Source organism: Pyrus communis, chromosome 3 (assembly GCF_041283825.1).
Source record: "Pyrus communis isolate YQ-2024b chromosome 3, ASM4128382v1, whole genome shotgun sequence".
NCBI lineage: Eukaryota > Viridiplantae > Streptophyta > Magnoliopsida > Rosales > Rosaceae > Pyrus > Pyrus communis.
The window spans coordinates 6,157,607-6,173,951 of NC_142567.1; the positions used below are offsets into that span (position 1 = coordinate 6,157,607).

Below are 16,345 nucleotides of genomic sequence, written 5' to 3' on the forward strand. Positions count from 1 at the left end.
TTTGTTGTTGTTGTGATCGTCAACTACTAGCTAAAAAGGCACTTCACTAAAAAAAATGCACATGCATGGCAATTGGCAAAAGTAGTGTCTGATCCAATTCAGCCTTGTTTGGTTTGTCAAAGTTATGAAAACTGAGGTCACTCTAGTTTATGTTTTATTAGAATATCCTAAAATTAATTGGCAATAACGTAGAGAGGCTCAAAATTAATTAAACTATGTACTTAGCAAAGCTTCATTTTTCGATGCATGTACTCTCAACAGGGGAGCTGGATTGTAGTCGCATCGCTTATATACGTCGTCAAAATTAAGAAAATATGAATTTAAGTAATTGGCAGCTGGATGGTAGGAGGCTAAGCTGTTGACAATGGGAGGTTTTTGCCTTCGGAAGAGAAGCAGATTGAAATTATAAGTGAAAAGCATGCAGTGTGGTTTCTGTAACCTCTTGCAGGGATAATTATTTTGTAGTGTGGTTTTTGGTCATATATATGCATTCGTACATTACCTGTACTATTTGCTACGGATTAACAATTTATGCTACGTACTGATAACGTTAATTAAAAAGATACAATGTCAATCTTACAGACTTATTATAATCAGGAAGTGACAAATTCACACACTTCTGAAAGCACCCTCCCCATCCTCCATCCCAGTCAATGTATCATACAAAGGCTTATTCAACGTCTCCGGCAAATAAAATGCAAACATCCCACCCACAATCCCACACATGGAAAACACTGCAAACGGCAAACCCCCGCCCAAAACCACCACAAACGGGGCCAAAATCGCCCCCATTTGTGCGGCTTGTGTGGCACATCCAAGCGCTGCATTCCTCACCACAGTCGGAAACAACTCCGTGGTGTAAATAAAAAGCAAATTGTAAGTCCCCGCCATCCCAAAAATCCCCAAAATCCCGCACACCATCCTAACAACTTTCCACACCCCAACATTCCCCACCAAGATCCCAAGAAAACAAAAAACCCCACTAAACCATAGTGTCCCAATTGCCAGTGGCTTCCTTCCATACTTGTCCAGTAATATTGCTGTGATTGTGAAAGCTGGCATTTCCGCCACGGCATTGAGTAGCACATTGATGTAGAGGTTGGTTTCGAGGTTGACAACGTTCAAACTCAAACCATAGTACACGACCGAGCACAAGAAATTTATGGTCACAGCTAGGAATAACCGAATTCGAGTAACTGGAGACTTCATCACATCAATTAGAGAACCACTTATTGCTTCTTTTCTCTCCAATAGTTCCTTGAACGTTTGGTCATCCTCGTTTGTAATAGTAGTACTATTATCATTGCTTGCTTCTTCGTCTAGGGTTAGGACAACTCCCTCAGGAAGGTAGTTCTTGTTGGACTTTGCAATTACGCGCATTAGTTTCATGGCTTCAGATATTCTTCCTCGTATGAGGTACCACCTTGGGGACTCAGAGACAAATGGTAGGACAACGAGCAAGAAGAGCAATGATGGGATTGAGGAGACAATGTAGAGCTCGCGCCATTGTGGGAAAATGTACGCAACACAAGAGAGGATTGCAATTCCTGTTGAGAAGAAGTAGAATGTGGACATTCCTGCTGCACCACGCTTTGTAGGACCGACAGGTTCTGTGGCAAGGACGAAGGCACATAGACCAACCCCACCTGTGCTGAAGCCGGTGAGGAGGCGGAAGAGGACGTAGGTCCAGTAGTTTGGGGAGAATGCTGTTAGGCAGCCGAAGATCGTATTCACAATGCAAACAACGGTTAGGGAGCCCTTTCTTCCTAAAAACGAGTCTGACAAATGCCCAAAGATTCCCGCACCTAAAATGAAAATACGTAAATATTAATCTTAGTAGCCAGTTAAAATATAATAGAAAAAAGAGAGTTCATTATCCAACATTAATTTACAATATTTGGTACATTGACTGAATTACACTAATAGTTTGTAATATCGACAATGTACCAAATTATATTTACTGGCACCTGTTACAGCCATTCACCATTTACATACACAGGTAACAAGTAGTACAACACAATGAAACATGAAGAAAGAACTAAAAGAGAAATTTGGGCCCTATTACTTGACATGGACCAGGAAAACGATAAAGGGCACTAACCAAATTTCCTCTATCAATTTGGTTGCTCTTCTCCTTCTTCTTTTTATTTTCACTTTTTTAATACAATGATATATTTATACCAGAGGATTAAAGATTATGCTAAATCATAATTTGGTACTAAATTTATCATCTACGAATTTTAAACTTAAAATCTTTTACTTACAAATAGAATAAAAATATTACTAAAATGTAGTAGAAGGTGTCATATGATGCTCCAATTGTACATGATTCATGTGCATGTAACTAGAATTAGCATGACTTACTATAGCTATGATTTTATGATAGGATCAACGCATTACTACTGACCAAGGAATAATAATGGCATGTGATGTCGACCTATATACTATTCTATATCGCCGGTTATTTGGGAACGCTTTGCACACATGCATGTAAAGGAACACAGATACATGCTACCTCTAGAATTATTGGCCTGCGGCTACGCTATTTGCAGGCTTCACCCGTATGAAAGCATCTTTAACTCAATCATGTAACCCCATTGTCGCCAGTTATTTTTTGTTGCATGTGAATTAACCCGTTAATGGGATGGTGTGCTCTCGTCTTTATGTCTACGTTCCAATCTTTTCTTCGTAAATTAAAATATATTGTTTGGTTAGAGAACAAAAAGGAAATTAAAGTCAAATGATTAATATTTGTTTTCTTCTTTGGGTAGGTACTTACGCGAGATATAATCATTCGAAACTAGGGTTTTGTTTTTCTTTTTTAGTTCAATGATATATTTTTACATTATAGAGAGGGAGAGTTCGGCTAAATTACACAATGAGTAACCGAATATGGTATTGCATTTACCATTCACAAGATTCGAATCTAATACCTGTCACTTTCAATTAAAAAGAAATATTACCAGACTGTAGTACTGAGTCACAAAACTAGGGTTTAGTTAAAGCCGAAAGAAGTGCTTTACAGGTAAGCTTGAAAGGATATACCTTCTATATGAAAAAAGCCTGCATTTGGATATACGTTCTACATGAAAAGAGCTTGCTTTTTTTTTTTTCGTTCGAAAGAAGCCTGCATTTTTGGATATGCCTTTGTATGTGGAAAAGTCTGAACTTTGTCCAATACATTTGAGTTCACTTTTAGAAAAGAATGAACCCATCTCGAATCTTTTTCATTGTTTTTACTTCTTATCTTTGCTACTTTAGATAAAGTGGCATCTCTCTTTAGTTTGTTAAATTCAGCTAGCTTGGACGTAATTATTGATTTTCCACTCCAACTTGTAATGAGTTGTCGATTTTTATGAACTTTAAATGTAGTCAATACACTCTTTCTGAATTTTTAAAATTGACTAATTTTCTTCTTGAACTTCAGTTTTAGCCTATTACCTTCTAAACTTTTATAATTGGCCAATTTTCTCTCTAAATTTTAGGTTTTACAATGTAAAAAGGTAATTTTATCCCTAATATGGACAACTTATTGTAGTTTTCTTCTTCTCTTTCTTTAGTTCACTCGGTACACTTTTTTTTTTTTTTTTTTTTTTTTGAATTTTAGGGTTTAGGAGATAAATTAAAGTTCGGGTGAGGAGGGGGGGGGGAAGAGAATTGGCCAATTATAAAAGTTCAGAGGGTAATCGGCTAAAATTAAATTTTCGAGGGGAGAAATTGGTCAATTATAAAAGTTACAGAGGAATAATCCATTAAAACTATAGTTCAGAGAGAAAATTGGTAGTTTCTTAAAAGTTCAAGTGAGAAATCGGCCAATACCTCATATTAGATATGAACCCATGGTTTTGTCTAATCTTTTCACATTTTCCCGTTTAATTCCATTATTTAAGCTAATTCCAAGAGTTCAGTTTACATATGTGTTTTTGTTTTATATTCTATGTTTGAGAATAAATTTTCATATTGGACATATGATAAAATAATATGCATTTAAATGATAGAATAAATTTTATATTCTATGTTTGAGAATAAATTTTCATATCGGACATATGATAGTAAAACTTCACACCTAATAATAATATGTAGTTAAGTTGGAGTTAATATCGATGATGTTAGTGGTATACATGCTAAACCTTAAAAGTGTATAATTTTACCCAAATTCATCCAAAATATACTAAAAGAGAAAAGAGATCAAACTTGAGTGCGTGTTCTAAGCAACATGGGATATGTTTTGTTATAAGTATAAAGAATGAGAGAAAAATTGAGCTTAACCTTATCTGTTATACAACCCAAAATGATGTATAGCAAGATAAATGAGAAGAACACGTGAGACCTCAGACCTGTTCCATATGTACTTAAGAAATGGACAAAATGACACCTATATCCTCACGCCAATGAAACCCAACCAACAAACTGAAAGCTACCTAGATTTCTCTGAGCTGCATGCGGACACAGAACATTCGTCGTCTTTCTCCAAAAGCATCCGCATATTTTGACTTCACTCACGCAAACACGTAAGTACCCTAGCTTGTTCTTCTCTCCACAGTCCAAATATTAATTAGTTTGTTTTACAATATATATATGTGTATATATATATATATATATATATTTACAACTAGATATATTTTTCTGTTCTCTCGCGGTCATATTCTGCTAGCTGCTAGTGATAGTGATGGTGATGACAAGACAAGCCTTCTAAAGTCCTGATTAAAAAGTGTAATTTGGACATATTAATAAGGATAATGCTAGCCGGACTCGCCGATCTCGTGAATCTGTTTCAATTTAGTGCTCCTAGGGTTCCACTGTTACAAGAACTTAAGAAAATTGTAATTTAAAATTTTCAGTTCTCTTCTCCCTTGCACAATGAATTGGTAACCATGGTTGTCGATTTGCATATATCCATCGAAATATACTGGGGAAACCTAGGATTTGAATCTGTAAACCAAAGAAACAACCCAAGATCTGAATTTTGGAACTGAAAAAAGTCGGGGGTCAGTCTGCAATTTGAATTTGTCTCTCTTTTCCAAATTATTAATTTTTATATGGGTTTCTCACCACATCTTTTTTTTTTTTTTTTTTTTTTTCCTCTAAATTTTTCCATCGGAAATTTGTGGATATTAGATACATGTTCTTGAACCATGAATAGTTTGTATATTTTGTGGACTATGAGTTAGTGGGTTTGCTTGATAAGCTTTTAATGGAGTTTTTATAAGTTAGGAGCCATGATCCTTTCATCGTTTGAGAGATGCAACGGGAAATTTTTTACAGATATCTGGGTTTCATCCGCATGGAGATAAATTGGGGAGGAGAGGGTGGGGAAGAGGGGACAAGAGAGAGAAATATCATTATTACAATTTTTTTTAAAATTATATTGAGGAACACATGGTTGGCGAGTCGGACTGGACCAAAAACATGCTGTAGACGTAACTTTGTACAAACTACTCTTTTGCAATATAACCGATTTTCCTATATATATTTTTGACCGTTTAGGCAAAGTACTAGTTACGTAATGCTTTTTGGTTTATTTTCATACAAAAATATTTATACTTTAGGCTAAGTCATATAGGTTAGTCGTAATAATTTGACTACACAAATCCACAAATGGAAAAACATGAACTATCTTCCACAACTAGTCAAAGACAGATTACTACTATATAATGGAATGGCTTAATCATTTAAAAATGTCCACATGCATATATTCAAAATAAAACTATTTGTACCATATTTACTGTGCGAAATATTCTTAATGTTCATTATATCTTCCTAATTCATGAATTTTTATCGTTACATCATTACTGATTATTTTATGTGAGTTGATAGTCTTTTCTAAAATCTATATTAAAAAAAATATGTATATTCCATTTGTGTGCTCGTTATATTCTTTGCACCTGTAAACATCTATCATCGACAAATTCGCTATCAAACAAGTTGGACCAAAAACGTATTTATATTTTCACAGTTGTAGAAGTTTATCTCGTATGTTATATTATCCCGTGATTTTTTTTTAAAATTATAAACTAACAAAACAACAGATTAATTTGAGGGGGAGAGGAAGAGTAGGAAAACTGACCAATCATACAGCCGCCGAAGAACAAGGCCTGAGCCAGCCCAACCTTATACTTCTCCTCACAAACCAACCCCCATTCAGCAACGGTCGAGCTTCCAAGACCGCCGATCCACTCCCATGAACCCGGTTCGAGCCCGCAAACGGTCCTCGCCCCGGCATCGCAACCCGAACCAGCTGCTCCATCCAAACACCGCCAAGCCGGTTCACGGTCCGCAAATATCATGACCATGGTGTGGAAGGCCTCCAGAGCCCAAGCCAAGCTGGTGAGCACGAAGTGCTTCATTTGGTACGGACCAAACTCCCCGCAATACTTTTGTAACATGTCGTCGATGCATAGTTTCTCTGATTCAGGCTCTCCGGCGGGTTTATTTGCATTGGAGAGCAGAGGTGACCGGAGCTCGGGGCTCTGATTGCCTCCCGAGTCAGATGACGATGATGATGAACGGGTGGGCATGTTATGAATTGACCTAATTAATTTCTTGTATAAGAGGTGGTCGTGGTGGCGTTTCTCATGTCGAAGGTTTAAGAGGTGGTGGCTATATATATACTTGTGTTTTTCCTTGTCACCAGGAGCGTGATGCTTTTGGCTTGACACGTGGAGGGAACTCTAGCCGTCGATTTGTTTCCTAGCTTTTCTGACTCAAATGGGTTTTGCGGGAGAAGTATTTACCTGACATAGGTAAACGGTCACCCAGACGTTTTGCACCAATTATATAATATAACGTGAAGATAAATTTACACTTCTCGTTATATTATTGTCACGAAATATTGTTGTGATGGTGTAAGTTTCTCTCTTACGTAGGGCTTAGGGGTGGCCTGGCAAGATTAGGGAATGCTGTTAGGATCTCTTTCCTTGGCATTACCCCATTTATCATGAAAGTAATAACTATTCTTTTGTTCGTGATAAATCACTATCTCAAGGACAGGGGTCGGTGTGAGTCACAAAGGGTTCATTAGGTTCATAGCCCAAATGCTGAAAATGTGAAGCTGTAGCTAAAACGCCTCAAGTCGTGTTAAAGAAAGAAAAGAAGAAGAAGGGGATTTTGCACCTTGGGTTTTTGCTTTAAGCTTTCCCACTGGGATTCCTCTACAATTTGTTCCCCAGTACTCTTAATATGTTGATTCGATATTTCATAACTCATTTGTTTATTTTATACGAAAGATCTTGATGGAGCCGAATATGGATATGTTAAACACTTTTAAGCACTTGAACCGCAAATTTTTTACAAAATTTCTTAAACTTGCAACAAGAAATACAGAGTAGTTAAATAAAAGAACAACGAAGAATGAGAAAGATCAAGAACTAGAAAGAAAGTTTATACAGAAATGAAGCTTCAGTATTATTGAGAAAAATGACTAACTAATTACATTTGTGAGTTATAGTTCTAATTAACCTCAATAAACAAATCACTTAACAGCCCAACAAATATGGTAACAACTTGTCTTCTTACCGGTTTGATACTACTATTCTTTAAAAAAAAAAAAAAAAAAAAAAAAAAACTGATTTTGCTGTGTCGTAACAAACACTTCAGTGCTTTATTCGCATTGGAGAGCAGAGGTGACCGGAGCTCGGGGCCCTGATTGCCTCCCGAATCAGATGACGAATATGATGAGCTGGCCGGCATGTTATAAGTTGGCCTAATTAATTTCTTGTTGAAGAGGTGGCGGTGGTGGCGTTTCTCATGTCGAAGGTTTAAGAGGTGGTGGCTAAATTGCTATACATATAAGCTTGTGTTTTCCTTGTCGCTAGGAGCGTGATGCTTTGGGTTTGATACGTGGAGGGAATTCCAGCAGTTGGTTTGTTGGATCAAGGTTTATGACTCAAATGGGTTTTGTAGGATAAATACTTACATGATGCAGAGTAGATTATCATTTCGCCGTTTCGTACCAATTATATAATGCCACATGAAAATATATCGTCATATTTTTGTCACAAGACGTTACAGGCGGACTGTGAAGATTAGGGAATGTTCTTGGGATCTCTTTCCATGGCATTACCCCATTTTTCATGAAAGTAATAACTTTTATTTGTTCTTCATAAATCAATACCTCAAGGACAAAGGTCGGTGTGGGTCACAAAGGGTTCACTAGGTTCATAGCCCAAATGCCGAAAATGTGAAGCTGTAGCTACAATCCAATGAAATCCTGTGAAAGAAAGAAAAGAAGAAGAAAGGGCTTTTGCACAAGGGGTTCATTAGGTTCATAGCCCAAACGCTGAAACTTTGAAGCTTTAGCTAAAATGCACTGAAGTCTTGTGAAAGAAAGAAAAGAAGGGGCTTTTCCACCTTGTGTTTTTGCTTTAAGCTTCCCACTGCGATTCCTCTACAATTTGTTCCCCACTCTTAATATTTTGATTCGACATTTCATAAATCATTTTATAGGAGAGATCTTGATGGAGCCGAATATGGATAAGCTAAACACTTTTAAATACTTGAGTCACAAACTCTTTATAAAATTGCTCAAACTTACGACAAGAAATACTCAGTAGTAAAATAAAGCTTATTTTTAGCTGCACTCCCTAGAATTTGATTTCAATCCAACTTTGCTCTCTGAAACTCAAAAGTCACTACTTTGCTCCCTGAAACTTGATTTTGATCCTACTTTGTCCCCTGAAACTCAAAATTCGCCACTTTATTATCTGGATTTTGATTTTAATCCCACTTTACTCTCTAAAACTAAAAACTCGCCACTTTACTTTTTAAAACTCAAAATTGACCTTACATTGCCTTGTTTCTATTTTTTAAATAAGTTAATCTCTTCAAAATTTATAATGGATAATATGCCAAATTTCTCATGAAATAAATAAATAGTAAAAAGAACAAAACAAACTATTTTCTCTCTTCACCATGCATCTCCATTAATAACATAACAAATAACAAAATCAATGAAACCAATGATAAGGTGGCTGGAGATGGAGGGAGGGGGATGAATGTATGGGCAATGATTAGAGAGAGGGAGAGAGAGGTCAGAGAGATGAAGCTCATTGTTGAATCTCACATCTGCCAGAGGGAAAGAAGAAAAAAAAAATCAATTTAAATAGGATTGTCCCACTTTAAGTAATATCAAGGTCTTTTATGATAAAATTTTATACCTAATGGATTTGACATGTAATAATTACTAAGTGAGGGATAGTATCAGTGTTGGTGGAGTGGGGCTTTCAGCCTGTTGACCTGAAAAATTCAACACTCATGAATTGTTTTTTTTCTTCTTCTATTTTTCTTACTTTTTCTTTATTTTAATATGTTCTACAATATTTGAAAACTAAATTTTCTTTTCTTCTTTTGTTTCAATCTACGTCTCACAATTTAATTAGATATGTAAACACTATTCTTGTGCCATGTCAGTCATAAGTGTGCCCTAATTATACCACATAAGTAAACTTAACGGTTATTTAACAGAATACATAGAAACAACCCAAAGTGGAGTGAATATTGAGTCTCAGGGAGTAAAGTGTCGACTTTTGAGTTTCAGGGGGCGAAAGGTGGTCAAAATCAAGTTACAGGAAGAAAAAGTGGCGACGTTTGAGTTCCAAGGGATAAAGTGGGATCAAAATCAAGTTTCAGAGAACAAAATGATGACTTTTGAGTTTCAGTGGGCAAAGTGGGATTGAAATCGAGTTCCAATGAGCATTGCTAAAGATAAGTCTAAAGTAAAAGTATAATGAAGAATTAAGAAATATGAAGAACCTGAAAGAAAGTTTAGAGAGAAATGAAGCTTCTGTATTTATGAAAAAATGCCTAACTAACTACATTTGCGAGTTGCAGTTCCTTATATACTTATATACTGAATACAGTACAAGCTTACATGTAATTAACTAACCAACTAATAAATCACTTAACAGCCTCACAAATATTGTAACAACTTTGACGGACCTGACTATAGAGTAACCTATAATAAAGAGACATGTGTCTTCACTGATAGCGTGCCAAAAGGGTGGGATGGGCTGGGCTTTTGAGCAGTGAAGGGATAGGGAAAGTGGTTGGAGTCGTTGAACTTGGATTAACTAGTCCAACGGAGCTGACTGTTAGCCCTCCATTTGTTGGTCCGCATATATAGAAGTAGAATCAATATAATTGTTAGCAAGTCCTAGCCTCTAGGAGACTAATTGCGGTTATAATTATTTGACTTTTTACATGTGATTAACTGGCAAGGTGAATGGAACATGGAACATCTTCCAATATTGTAAACACAAGTACTAATAGACTAAAATCTATTTGATTAAAAGAAAATAAACTGAATAATCTCGACGAATAATCTTCATTTTTAACTCACTGAATTTGAGTTAAATCCCCCACATATTATTTATAGGGCTATATATAATCAGCCTAGGTACATGTACATCAGTCACAAGTGGTATTTATGTGGAGATTTAAATTGGGTGGGAGGATGCGAATACCATGATTTAAGTTTGCAGCCAATAGAGGGGATCTTTTCATTCCTTTTTTTTTAAGGGATAATTGGTGGCAAGCCACGATTTTCCACCCCTTCTGGAGGCCGGGAAGACCCACAGAGGTATTTTAGCCCCCCTGACCTGAGGGCTGGTAAGTGACAAACCATATTTTACGGTGCAGTAGCAAGGTAACTGACAACTAGTTCATCAGTTTGTCATGAGGTAATATAGCAGCTAGGGTTCCGGTGCGTGTTCTGCTCTCTGATTCCATTAACCTCTGTTTTATTTTTAATATAATTTGTTGGTAGAAACACTATTACACACATTTGAAACAAACCAACCCAACACTCCTAGCAAACGTTTGTTCCAACGACACCAGGACAACGTCGGACCTAAATGCCATTTTATTTTCGCGAAGAACAAAAGAAGGATTCTGCCAACTCATATAATTGGCACTGGATCAATAAAAAGTGCAGCAATAATATCCTTCACCACTTTACCAACATGAGTGTAGCCATCTTCACCTTTGTAGAGGAGATCTACTACCCTTGTTAAATTGAGAACACGCATGAGGACGGGCATTGGCACTGCAGTTGGTCTGTGGAACTCCTCGTTTATATCCTTCCACAGATTCACGACTTGTTTGTTAAAAACCTCGATCGTCTCTTGCTCCGACACCCCATATTGCTTCATGTAGCAATCAACACTAGAAGCAACATGCCCTCTCTCTTTCTCAAACTGCAAAAACATAGATTTTCAAAATATCATACTTGGACGTAAGTTTATTACACTACTAACGTTGAAATTACATAGTCCTGATACTTTTTAGTTATTAAAGGGTACCATAGCATTTGTCAAAAAGTGGATGCAATCAATAGGTACTAGAAGCTGCTGTGTACCTTGGTCGTAACCATATCATCTATGAACCTGAAAAGGGTTGTTGAAGCTCTAACAATTTTGGCGTCATTGAAGAGCCACTCAAATGTCTCCTTGGTTACGATATCTCCCATACCAACCAAGGATACGGTTGAAAGCATTGGGTAGCCAGTGGACACAATAGCAGCCGGCAAATACTCCTCCATAGTTGGGGTGTATCCTTCGTTTAACCATTTAGCCTCTTCAAGGTACGCTCGAGCAATACCTTTCAACTACACGGGGCATGTGTACGTAGTTAGTAAATAATAGTAACTAACCCCATAAAAAAATAAAAATAAAAAAAAATAAAAAACTATAATCATGACATAATCTACACATGTGAATATCATTTCTACTTAAACGGCGTAGTTCTTTACTGAACAATGGATATTGTATTAATATAGGGAATTGTTATTGGCAATAAAAAAAAATTCATTTTACACTTCAAACTTTCTATAATTAGAAAGAAAAATACACTTGTAAAGAGTATAGGACAAGATTTTTCGAGTGTTAATAAAAATTCTCTTAATAAAGTGTCGATATCATTGTCAACAAACCCTATGACGTATTAATGTCAATACAAATCCTTTCGAACGTGCTGCATAGTGCATAGAGAATTTCTGATCATATATTCACACACACAAACACTTCAAAAAATTTCTTAGACCATTAATTAAAAGTAAGCGTTGAAAGCTATATATGTGTATGTTGGTATACATACGGATTCCTTTGTATAGTAAATTCGGTATGATCTTCCTTCCTTTACCATCTCTTCCTCAATTTCATTGATAACACTCAAAAGTGTAAGATAAAATATTTGCATATAGTCCGGGAGTTCATCTAAGCAATTCATATCCCACCTGAGAATTTCATAAACCACATTAATCTTAAGCATATATATAGTTAGGAGTACTCCTCTGCGACAAGAAGTCACGTTTAAATTATTAAAAAGCAAATACATTGAATTACTTCAGATTAGTACCTCTCAATTGCCCCGGTAAAGATCTCTAGTTCTTCGAATGTAGCATATGCGTCGTAGATATCATCCATCACTGATACCAGGGCAATCACTTTTGTAAGAAACTTTCTTGCTCTAACGTATTGGGGTTCAAAATATACTCCCACTATCCAAAGGTACAACTCCACAATCCTATCTCTTGCAAAAGGCAGCTTCTTTTCAAAGTCTAGATCTTTCCACCACCTAATCAAAGAAAATTAGTTACCAACTAAAAATACACACACACACACACACGGAGTACTAATTGATAAACATTTTAGGACCAACATAACCCACCTCCAAGATCACCAATATTTTTTTAATTTAACCATCTATTATTAACTATGAGGTTTATCACAAGGGTCTCAGTGATATATTTGTAGTGAAGTGAGACATATAAACTCTATATTTGTTTGCTATATTCGAGACTCTATTCTCCACCTCTAATTGCAAACTCTTTTATATATGCTTCCTAATTCAAAGACTTACCTAGTAATCTCACTAAGCTCCTTTTTGTGTAAAGATTGAACCAGATTGAAATCTAACTTTGCAAGTTTCAGTAGAGCTTCGTTATGTGCAGCTTCATCTTGGTAGATTGACATGTAACGCCTAGCACATACCCTCTCTAGATCCTTTTGCAAAGGTCTCTCTAAGGCTTGAGTTATTTGTTCTGTTAGCTGATAGCTTACATTTGTTGTTGAAGCTGACTCAAGGTGAGTGGTGGTGAAAACAAGAGCCTCATCAAGTATATCTTCACCCCGGACCCCAAGATGTGCTGCTTCATAAAGGCTTAGCATGCCCGGAATGTCGGCAGTTAAGCATTCCTTGAATTTGCCATTTGCATCTTTGAACTTGTTGAATATATCTGCTTGATTGTTATAAAAAATGAATTATTAGTTGGCAAAGCTCACTCACATTACACTAGTGTACATGAATATATTCAAACCTACCACATGAAACATTATATCCGTGTTGTCTTAGTAGCCGAAAACCAAGAGCAACAATGTGAAGATCACCACCAACATCTTCATGGTCATTAAATGTGCCATGCATACGTTTTAGTGTTTCTTCGATTTCACTTGCGAAGTGATACGCCACTCCAAGGCGTTGGATTGCATCGATCAACTTCAGGTGATGTGAAAAATCACTTGCCATAGTTTTGAATACTTCACTCCTCACTTCTTCTTTCAGCTCATCAATTTCTTGTTTATTACGGGCATGAGTTGTCTACAGCAAAAAGAATTTACTAAATAAGTGAAAATAGATTTTTTTGTCAAACTAAAATTGTTATTAGCAACTTAAAATAGTCATAATGCTCTATCTTTTATTTTCTCACTAAGTAAAATGCAGAATAATTTTTTTAGAGTACTAATAGCAGCTCTCAACATGCAAATCTGGAATATATGATCTAGACATGATAACTGCAAGAGATTACAATGTCTTGGGAATCATAGTTGATGAACCGATCTCCCCAAATGCTTGGTGGGAAATTTGCCGTCGGACGAACAATTTCGGGCTTAGCATTTGTCGAAAGGACTCCTGCACAAATTGGGATAAACATGATATGCTTCTTTTCTTTTTTTCCTTATCTATCTATTTGAGCTTTGCTATGCAAATATGAAAATCATTGATTATAGGCTCATCTATATATAGGAAAGGAAATGGTCCTTATACTATTTCTGACGTTTCATGGGGCCATTTGATTTGGAGCATATGTTTGGTGTTTATGTCTTCCTTAGAGATGACAGGTGAACAGATCATAAGGCTTATCAAGTATGCATCCATGCTTAATTTCTGCGTTGGATATGTATTCAAACAGAGGAGGATTCTCTTTCCTCCTAATCTCTCTCTCATTTCCTCTCCTCCTACTTGAATGGTTACGGTTAAGTCACATTAACATTTTATATTAATTTTTTTATAAAGATAATAAGACAAAAAGTAAAGTGTGAGAGAAGAGAGGGAAGGAGATGAGAATAGGAGGGGATAATATCCAACTCCTTCAAAAATACACATACCGACAAATATCACCTAGATCGCACTCAATCTAGCTTTATATGAATGACACGATGTCTTAGGACTTATATGATTCCGAAGTAACAAGTTAAAATGTACTTAGCATGTGTCTTATTTATTTTCCTCTTCAATTTTGGCTTAAAAGTGAGATTTGATATAGAAATTGAATTGTCTGCCCTTCCCATTTCATGACCTTTCCATACCTTCCTATATTATGTGGTTATGGTTAAATCACGTTAACATTTTATATTGATTTTTTTTATAGAAATAATAAGACAAAAGCAATGGAAATATAAAATATTGATGTGACTTAATCGTGATCACAAAAATAAAAGGATATGGGAAGGGCATAGAATGGGAAGGGCAAACAATCCAAGTCCTTTAAGATATATTATATTTTTGTCACTTGCATATTATATTTTTGTTCTCGGAAACAGAATAAGTCGAAAGAAAAGAGATATTAACAAGAATGTGAGATAGTAAAAACAAAAAAAATTGTGAAAATCTTTCCTTACTAAAAATAAAAATATGTGCCACTATAACACAAGGTCAATCGTGGGTCATATCAGATTATTTAATCATCTTAATACGTGAAGCAATCGTGGCTCTCTGTTCCTTATAAAAATAAAATAAAGGAAGCCTATCTTCAACGCAATCTCTTCTAGCATAATCCATGATATTATTGACAGTGAACCCAAAAATTGGCAGGTGAATACAAAATGGACCCATTGAAGACAGTGCGCAATTGTCGAATCCAATAGTTTGGTAGGTGAATACGAATGAGGATCCTCTCCGGATCTTCTTTGTGAGGATTCTAAAAAATTTCAAATCGTATTTGTTCATTGTATGTCGTACGGTTATAAATTATTTTAAATATTTTTATTTAAAATTAAATTTAAATATTATCTGATGAAAACTGACTGCATAATATACGATCAACAAATATAATTTGAGAATGCTTAAGATCATCACAAAAAGGACCCTCATTCGGTGAATACAAAAATGCACCCATTCAAGACACTGCACAATTTTCGATCGTTTCGACCTAATAGTACACCATCAGTCCACTTATTTTAAACTGTTAGATGTACATGCTCCTGGTCGTGGGTTGCACGAGTAGCAAATAAGGCGGTGGATTTCGTCGCGAGGAATATATCACCTGAGATGTGCGGTTTCGGCTGAGTTGTAAGACCTCCATCTTCGCTTGTAGGTATTTTGAACAAAGACGGTCTTTCATGTCCTCCATTGTAAGGGTAGGGAGTCTTTTTGCACGGGTAGATGGGACGACGCTGGTGTCCTGTGTGATGGCATCGCATTATGTTCTGTTTAGCTTGGTTTCTGCTCCCTGGGCTTGTGGGGAAGCTTTCTGTTTGTTGTTTGGCTTGGTGTCCTTTTGTTTTTATGAATCGTTTATTTCACCACAAGAAAAAAAAAAAAAAAAAAAAAACTGCACTATCACGTGCTTCACGTTTTTTTCCCATCTAAAAGCAATCCATGCTTTATTAAACTTCTTCACAAAATTCAAAAAAAAAAACTGCACTATCACGTGCTTCACGTTTTTTTCCCATCTAAAAGCAATCCATGCTTTATTAAACTTCTTCACAAAATTCAACTTCTTCACAAAATTCAAAAAAAAAAACTGCACTATCACGTGCTTCACGTTTTTTTCCCATCTAAAAGCAATCCATGCTTTATTAAACTTCTTCACAAAATTCAATATGATCTCCTCTTGTTTGTTTGTTTTTTTTTTTTTTTTTTTTTTTTTTTTTTGGAGAAACTGGAAAAGTTCACAATCAGGGCCGGAGCCAAAAACACAGGGAGGCCTAACAGGAGGCAATCAAAGAAAACAAACAGAAAGCAGTGAAGAGGGGAGCAAAGGCTAAAGACGTTGCACCAAGTGCCAAGCGTCGCCCCCTACACTACTCAAAAAATTACGGAGGACACGGGAGGTCATCCTTGTTCAAAT

The 16,345-nt window shown here is 36.1% G+C and overlaps 2 protein-coding genes across 2 annotated transcripts; both read right to left on the bottom strand.

The window, feature by feature from the left end:
- Positions 1–521: 521 nt before the first annotated feature.
- Positions 522–7,557, bottom strand: LOC137716454 (organic cation/carnitine transporter 4). The gene is made up of 2 exons (XM_068455916.2): positions 6,068–7,557; positions 522–1,805 (listed from the first exon to the last, which is right to left on the bottom strand). Exons 1-2 carry the CDS (start codon positions 6,516–6,518, stop codon positions 610–612), a joined length of 1,647 nt encoding a protein of 548 aa, XP_068312017.2. The 5' UTR covers positions 6,519–7,557; the 3' UTR covers positions 522–609.
- Positions 7,558–10,719: 3,162 nt separating this feature from the next.
- On the bottom strand, positions 10,720–13,982 carry LOC137716102 ((-)-alpha-pinene synthase-like). Its single transcript, XM_068455496.2, has 7 exons — positions 13,802–13,982; positions 13,317–13,593; positions 12,856–13,231; positions 12,352–12,570; positions 12,091–12,229; positions 11,354–11,602; positions 10,720–11,192 (listed from the first exon to the last, which is right to left on the bottom strand). Exons 1-7 carry the CDS (start codon positions 13,925–13,927, stop codon positions 10,896–10,898), a joined length of 1,683 nt encoding a protein of 560 aa, XP_068311597.2. The 5' UTR covers positions 13,928–13,982; the 3' UTR covers positions 10,720–10,895.
- Positions 13,983–16,345: the final 2,363 nt, after the last annotated feature.

Bases quoted from the DNA above. Each gene is read 5' to 3' on its own strand.
- LOC137716454 (XM_068455916.2), bottom strand. From the start codon at position 6,518: ATGCCCACCCGTTCATCATCATCGTCATCTGACTCGGGAGGCAATCAG. The intron at 1,806-6,067 runs GTCAGTTTTCCT...TTTTCATTTTAG, and splicing joins CTTCGGCGGCTGTATGATTG to GTGCGGGAATCTTTGGGCAT.
- LOC137716102 (XM_068455496.2), bottom strand. From the start codon at position 13,927: ATGTTTATCCCAATTTGTGCAGGAGTCCTTTCGACAAATGCTAAGCCC. The intron at 12,230-12,351 runs GTACTAATCTGA...TGAAATTCTCAG, and splicing joins TTTACCGGGGCAATTGAGAG to GTGGGATATGAATTGCTTAG. The intron at 11,193-11,353 runs GTACACAGCAGC...ATGTTTTTGCAG, and splicing joins ATGATATGGTTACGACCAAG to TTTGAGAAAGAGAGAGGGCA.